Source organism: Apodemus sylvaticus, chromosome 11 (assembly GCF_947179515.1).
Source record: "Apodemus sylvaticus chromosome 11, mApoSyl1.1, whole genome shotgun sequence".
NCBI lineage: Eukaryota > Metazoa > Chordata > Mammalia > Rodentia > Muridae > Apodemus > Apodemus sylvaticus.
This window is the reverse complement of record NC_067482.1, coordinates 66,937,102-66,944,978: the sequence shown is the minus strand read 5'-3', so window position 1 is coordinate 66,944,978 and position 7,877 is coordinate 66,937,102. Positions and strand designations below refer to the sequence as shown.

At 44.9% G+C, this 7,877-nt stretch overlaps 1 protein-coding gene across 6 annotated transcripts in view; it reads right to left on the bottom strand.

Moving 5' to 3' along the window:
* Positions 1-418: 418 nt before the first annotated feature.
* Prom1 (prominin 1) overlaps positions 419-7,877 on the bottom strand; it is a 100,584-nt gene continuing 93,125 nt past the window's right edge. For 4 of the 6 annotated variants that reach the window (XM_052199144.1, XM_052199143.1, XM_052199142.1 and 1 more), the window contains exons 24-27: positions 7,608-7,631; positions 7,118-7,186; positions 1,588-1,627; positions 419-1,034 (exon numbers count right to left, since the gene is read on the bottom strand). In XM_052199144.1, coding sequence (XP_052055104.1) covers positions 1,612-1,627; positions 7,118-7,186; positions 7,608-7,631 — 109 coding nt within the window. In that variant the 3' untranslated portion in view covers positions 419-1,034; positions 1,588-1,611. The remainder of the gene's footprint in view (positions 1,035-1,587; positions 1,628-7,117; positions 7,187-7,607; positions 7,632-7,877) is intronic. The other 2 variants (XM_052199146.1, XM_052199147.1) reach the window with 2 other exon arrangements.

The following is a 7,877-nucleotide window of genomic DNA, read 5'->3' as shown; positions in this document are numbered from 1 at the left end:
CTTGTGTGAGCTGGGATAACAGGCTTGTATCATCATGCTTAGTAAAACAGTATCTCCGTTAGGTCTGAAAATCTGTTATCTCAAAAGACAACTGAGTGAGGAGGCAGGGTGTCAGCGCTCTGCCATCTCCGCATGGGGGCGCTGTGATCCTGGAGAGCAGTGGAACCATCAGAGCACAGGCTTTATCTGGCTACCCAAAGAAGCCACACTTGCCACGCTCCTTTACAGTGAAATGAATCAGGGCTGGGATCACAGGGAAACAACCCCTTTACCTGCAGAACACACTCTCTCTGGCCTGACCAGCCAGCTTTCCCCCCACTGCTCGCTTTTGGAAAGGTGAAGGCCAACAAGAACAACCCACAGCAAAAGCAAAGTCATTTTACGCTTCTGGGTGTTTAAAGGACCAAACGCCAAAGGCTCCGTTCACTCGTGCTTTATTTCAAATCTCAGAATCAGGACAGGAGCTCTTGTGGTCATTGCTTGTTCTAGGGTTGACACACGTTTAGCGAATGCAGATTCCTTCGACAGCATCCCTAAGTCATCCCCACCCCAACAGCAACCTCATTTAGAAGAAAAATCTAGAGTATTCATTTGTTTAAAAAACTGACTGTGGTAAAAGGGTATATATACAATTTACTATACACAAAATACATCTCTTCTGTAAACTGGTTTGTGTTTAGCACACTTCACATATGGAAGTAAGTCAGGTACCCAGCTAGGACTTCTGAACAGCTGGCTCTAAGTGTATCCAGGGGAAACCAGCATCCCCATATGTTTTAGTGTCTAAATAGAAATTCAGTGTGAAAAAAACAGTTAAAAACAAAACAGGAGAGACTCATTCGTGAGTAGCAGTGGATACGAGGATTATAACCACGCCTGTTCATTCCTGACAAAGCGCTACCCTAAGATCATTGGTGCCATGTTCCCAATGCCCGCCTGAGTCTTCACCCTGGTTTCTTCTGCACTTGGAAAGTTCTAGAGGACTCAGACACTATCCAAAGTCTGGGACTCTTTCCTCGTTGACTGTCTTGATGCTGAAATGGAAATTGAACATAATTTTAGAAACTCGTTGAGTTACAAAGGAAAGCAAGAATGCAGAATCCTAAGATGGTTCTGTCAGGAGCCTTAGAACTACAGAAAACATCAATTTATTCAAGAGGCAGGTGGGTGGGCCTTGTGTGCATCACATCATTGTGTCCTAGTTTAATTTCTGACATAGAATTTTTTTAAAAAATATGTTTATAGGAGTTTATTGTAAAGCAATGTTTTACAGTGTTAGCACAGATTAAAAAAAAAAAAACAACTCTCAATCCCATAACCCTCAATGTACATGTGAATATTTGGAGCTGATTATATTTACTACATTTAATAACATCTAATTATATACCCTGTACATCTAGATGTAATTAATCATAGTGCATGTGTGTCTATCCACACATATGTGGATACATACATACATTAACTAATCACATATGAAGTTGGATTCCATGCAATTAAAAGCATGTTATATAATCTATATACTTATTTAGATTTTCCACCTAATATGTCAGAATTACTTGTACATGTATATAAAAGCATGGAACTTACTTCAGGCAATTTCAACTTCAGTTGTCAGTATCGAGACGGGCTAGAAACAAAAACAAAACAGAGAGCTGTAGAGCTGTGGGCTAGGCTGCAGGTGGTCTCATCTGTGCTGAGAATCAGGATGGGACTGGATAGTCACAGCTGAATACAGAGCAATCCCCAGAGAGTTTGCCAAGGAAAGACAAGGCCAGAGTAAGCAGGCTGTTCTAGCTCTCCATACTGTATTTGAAAGAATGATGTGGAGGATAGTGTGAGGCGAGCTGAGACACGCTGTGGTTAAAAGAAGATGTGTGTGGTAAGGATCACTAGGAATACATGTGTGTTAAGAGTCACATGTGTGCAGGACATCAGAGTAACAGAGACTGGCCACAAATGGCTCCCTGAAACTTGACTGTAGGATCAGGAGTCAAAAAACAATGGAAGTTCTGCAGGGATCTTGCTGGATCTCATGTGTGTGAGCTCAGATGTGTACATATCTTGTAAGTAGGTTTCTGATTAACAAGGCAACGCTAACCCCACCATCCTCTCATACTTCATTAAGACCATGACCTTGACCGGCATGAAGAATTTGTGCAGGGGGAGGTAGGTCGATTCTATCTGGAGGGCCCACCCAGTTCACTGTACAACAGAAGGGCCTCCAGGAACCTTCTGTAAGACAGGCACACACAGAGCAGGTACAGACAGGGATACTGTGGCCCCACTAGAACTTCCCTAGGATCAAATGTGTTTTATCCTTTGGGTAGGAGAAATACGAGAAAGATGGGCGCTTTGCATCCGCAAGCAGATTGCCCAGAAAGTACCCTCCCCAGCTCAACAAGGCATAAGTTTGAAGACATATTTCATAGTAACATGTGGTTTGTTAACACTAGATGGGAAAACATCAAGCAGGGTATAGTGGCTAATATCCATAATCCAGTACTTGGGAAACTGACACAGGAGGATTACCATGAGTGTCAGGTCAGAATGGGGTACGGAAATGAACCGGTAAGGAAAGGATACAAATCATGCCATCTCCAGTTGAGCAGACCCAATCCTTCCTATGATGGCAACTTGATGGGATTTAACATAACCATGAAAACGCAACTCTGGACATGCCTGCGCTGGGTTTGAGGCTAGGTTAATTGAGGTGGAAGACCCACCTCAAATGTGAGAGGTTCTTCCTACAGTGTAGGTGTCCCAAACTAAAAAGAAGAAAGCAGGCCAAATACTAAATTCATGCTGTCTGCTTTCTCACTGTGGCTACACTGTGACCAGGAGCCTCATGTTCCTGTCACCATGACTTCCTGCCATGACTCACTATATGTACCTGGGAAACTGTGAGACAAAATAAGTCTTTCCTTCTCTAGGTTACTTTGGTCAGGTATTTTGTTACAGCGGATACACCTCCTCAGAGGAAACTACCTCTCCTTAGTGCAGACTGTGGAGGAGGCAGAATTAACCCTATGAAGATCAGCAGGAAGTCCATTGCTTTTTTTTCTTAGGCAAAAGCAAATGACAGGTCCCACAACAGACTAATTAGAGGCTGAGACTGTATGGGTACGTGCATTGCATAGCAAATACAAAAGGGGACTCTATTCAACTTGTTTATGAAGTTGAACTTACCACTAACAATATGCTTCTTAGGAACACTTTGCCCTGCCCAGCTCCTCATGAGGCAATAGCTTCCTGCTGACCCGACCTTGATTAAGTGTCAGTGAATGCTTTGATTGTCACAAAGCTTTTCCTAAAGGGCCAAGTACCTTCACGAAGCACACCTAGCTGAGTCCTGGTTACAGACAGCTTAACTGGAATCACATTACCAAGTCCATGTGAAGGGAGTGGGTACACAGACTTATGTATACAGAAGGTCTCTCTAGGGGTCTTTCCCTGTTATCCGTGGCTCTGTGGGTAATAAAGGGAGGCTGAGTGGAACTGGCTTGGCTGACAGGCTAGGGATGAACCTACTTAATGTTCGGCTCACCTTAGGTTCTGTCAGAATCATGCAGGGAATAAGAACTTCCCCATTGAACATTTGACCCTCAGGAGTTCTTTGACACTCACAACATCTAGGCAAGTAGGGTTCTTACTGATACCCTCTAAAGATATGGAAACTGGGGCTGTAGGACAGCATTAGCTTTCCACAATGATGACACAAGTAAAACGGAGTGACGATTTACTCCCATCTAGACCCCAGAGTCTTCTGACAGGAGTTGGGGGTCTTGCTGAGGCTGAAGTGACTGTGTCCCTAGGGCTTCTGAGGTGTCACTCTCTCATCTTCAAAACATAAGCAAGCCTTTTCATCCCCAACTGACTTTGAGTTCTTTTTCCTGCCCAGGAAAGCAGGTTCCTCAGGCAAGTCACTAGATCCCCATAGGACAGTGAATACTCAGGAAAGAAAGATGGTAGGTCTTGGTATAACTGTCACTGAGAAAGTGGATTCTGTGACACAGGATGGGCCCTGCCATCTTTGGGACTTAACGATATTGAAAAATCAAAAGAAAGCAAACAAAACCTTCAACCTATCTTTGGAGCCATCTTGTGGAATGCAGAAAGCTCAAAGGAATCCAGACTCCTATAGAGCACGGAGGAATGACCTCAGGCACCAACATAGGCTTCACCTATCACACAATGTGGAATCGTGTATCTTTGGGAAGGACACACCTTCAAAGCAAGGTGTGTGTGAGGATCATGCAAGCAGAAGCATCAGCAAACCACCCTAAAACATGAGGCATGTAATGCCGCTGCAGCTTTTGGTCTGTTTTGAACCTCAACATTCACAGCCCCAGATGAACCGTTCACTGGGTGGCTCCCTTCCTGTTCTCTACGGCAATCACCTCCTTCTTTGCAATAAACCAAACTGTAGCTTCAGTAAGGCTTCCTGCAGTCTATTTATACCGACATGAATTCAGGAGAACCAATAGCCCAGAGAACCAGGTGTTTCATCCTAGAAGCAGTGTGCGCATCGGACTAAGTGCGGTCTCAGTTACTTCATCTTTGATGCTTACAGAGGACACCTGCCTCTCCTTTACACCCGAGGGCTCAGGCCAGGACAAGGCAGGATGGCTCCAAGGAATGCCAGGCCAGGCATGTCCGAACTTAGACCCCTCAGGGTCCCAGGTGAGCTAAGCATGCAGCCCAACCCAAAATCGTAAAGTTACTTGAAAGCATGACGAGACTTAGGGTTTTATTTTGTTTTACAGCTTTTGTTGTAGCTTGATTGCCTGATTGCGGAGTGCGAACTTTGTAGATAAGGATTGTGTGGGTATCAAAAGTTGGACACACCTGCCGACTTTGATGCCATTCCTAAGTGGCAAAGTCCTCATAGCTGTACAGATTTACTAAAAGGTTCCTGGTTCTCAAAGACAATCCTTCCACTGCCGAGCAAAGCCCTCTCTTCTCCCTGGAAACACTATGGGGCTACAGCACCCTCTGCCAGCCCACCAGAGCTTTTACTCCCATTGCTTCCTGCACTACACCACCATCCCCTCTTCTAAGATGGGCTTGCCACCAGTTGTGGGGCAGTCAGCACGTAGTTCTTCCACTAGAGCTAAACTACTCCACCTGAGGCCTTGAGCAGATCCCACACCTGAGAGGGGTAAGGTACCAAGGCACATCTGGCCTGAGAGGGGGACTTCTAATAGGCCACATCTGTTCTGGTACCAAGGTTACATCTGGTCCATGACTTCTGACAGCCATATTTGCTCCGGAGCTCCCCACTGCTGAGAAGAGGCCTATGGCAGCTCCTGTCTCCTCCTTCCTTTCACAACTATGGATCCCATAAACGTCCTGACTCCAGTTTCCATTTCAGCATCTGCTAGAAACCCATCTGGCCACACCCTGAACCCAAGCAGGCCTCTCTTCAGCGCCTTCCACGCAGCCTCAATGAAAGGCCCTGCTTGAGAATGGGCATTTGGAGACCATCCACTCAGGAGGGCAGCACCAGAAGTTAACTCTACACACACAGCAAGTCCTCAGAGCTCACCGCTGGCCTGGAAAATCTCAGTTGAGAAATGGAGACACTCTCCAGATTCACCATGCCAGGAAGGGGGAGGGTAGTATAAGGTGCAGGTCATAGCATTGTGTATGTGCTCTGGACAAAACCTCATAAACTGATACTTATCTTGAAGCAACCTCGTAACACAGCACTCTGGCAGCCAAGTTCAACGAAGTATCAGAAAAAAAGGTCTTTGTCCCCCATTTCAGAACCTTACTGCCCTTCCCCAACGTCATCAGATGCTCTGACCTGTCCACCTACACAGTTCCAAATTCATGAAAAAGGATTCTCATGACCTGGATGGCGGTGGGGGTGGGGTGGTAGTACATGCTTTGGGAAAGTGATTAGGGTGTGAAACTCCAAAGAACTCACAGACCACCGCAATATGAAGACTCGGTAAAAACGGAGATGTCCTGTATGACAATCTTCCCTTATCAGGCACTGTATCTGGGGCACCTTGATCTCCCATTCCCCAGCCTATAGAACCATAGGAAGAAATTTCTGTTCTTTATAAGCTACACTGCTTATAGTGTTTTGTTAGAGCAGGTCAGACATTACAATACCTCTCCCTGTATATGACAAATGAAACAAGGGGATTTTTAAGTTGTTAGAATGTACCAAGTTGTTAGTTGGTGGAGAAACCTTTATCCTTCTGAAAGGAGAAATTTTACTAACATTCTTGTTCTCTTCCTCTTGAAACCTGACCCTGATGTTTCTAGGCAACACTGCTTAAGATAAGGATGTCCCAGAGTGGAAGGGGAACTCTTATGGGGAAGTATCAGGTAAGGAGCCCACACTGGGGACCTCCCTGAATGTGGTCTCTATTCTTTTACAGGAATATGCCCCATGTGGAGCATAGGCCTTCTGTGACAAGAATGATTTCCCCGCACCAATGTTCAATTCACTGCTTTGCAACATTCCCCGGGGAGCTGACCTTTGGCTTGGGGTCAACTCTCTAGACACGGGGAGGACACACTTCTCGGCAGAAAGGCAGTTCCTGGTGGACATGTCTGTCTAAAATTTTAGTGGAGTGCAAGAGAAGTCACTTGGCAGGTAACACTCAAAGTTATCTGGCAAATCCAGACACACAGGATGTTCCTTAATTCCACGGACCATAAAATCACAAGCATTTTGGAGGAAAAGGGTGAGTTCTTTTTCTGGTTGATTATAGTTAATTTGCTGGAGAGAAGGAAAGAAGGAATGGAAGGAGGGAGAGAGGCAGAGGTCTTCAAATCACTACTTTGTGATTTGGGGTAGAGGAAGGCTCAGTAAAGGTGTACATGCATGGATCCTGTTAGGATCTAGAGTCGCTCATAGCATTTGAAGATGACATTCAATCTAGATGCTACTTGGTTCCACTGCTGAGAATTCCTCTGAAATTGTCTCCATTTGGCATCACGGAATGCTATAGAGAGAGTGGCTAGAGCCAGACAGTGACAGTGCAGTGTCATGCAGAGAGAAGTGAAGGGCACCAAAGAGCATGCAGAAGACTTGGTGTCAGGTCGAGCAGAGACGAAAGGTTCACCACAGGCTAGGCATGCACTTCGGGCTGTCTTTTACCTTGTCATGACAGGATTGTGAACACCATATAAATGATCTTTATGATAACCATTACTACCGTTTTCCAAACTGCAATACAAATAAATACACCAGAAACACCAAGTTACCCCTAGGATGAAATGTTTACATTACGGATCACAAAGACAATGTAACGGTTGTAAAAAACGTGCATCACAAATTGTTAAGTCTGCAAAGAAGGTTTGAGGGTGGATCATATATTTACATCTTCCCTCTTTCAACACCACGGAGGGAAATAGTGGCTTTATAGATCAATATATTTAATATTAAATGCTTCCATTCACTCAGTGAGTGGATTGTAGGCACCTCCTATGCGCCAACCCTCTTTCTCAGAGGTGTCATGATTCATCTTTACCCAGCTTTATCTATTGTTCTTTTCTCATATCATCAATTTAACTAAAGGTCTGCCATGTAATAGAGACCTCCCCCACCCCATCTGTGAAGATAGTTTAATAAAAAAAAAAAATCTTACTTTTTCATGGGAACAGTCTCAACACTATAAAATACAAAAGGGGGAGACAGGGTTATTTACTTGTTGCGTCACTATTAAGGCTCATGATCTACCCCCTCCCAGGGTTTCCACTGCAGTGAGTGCTGACAGTTCAAACTGCAGAGATGAGGACGACAGAGAAGTCAAAAGGAAGCATGCATGTTCACCAGACACAGAGCAAAGGCGGGCGGCAGAAGTGGCGGAAAGGAGCAACAAGAGTTATTATAAAGTGAAATGCCACATCCCCGAGAC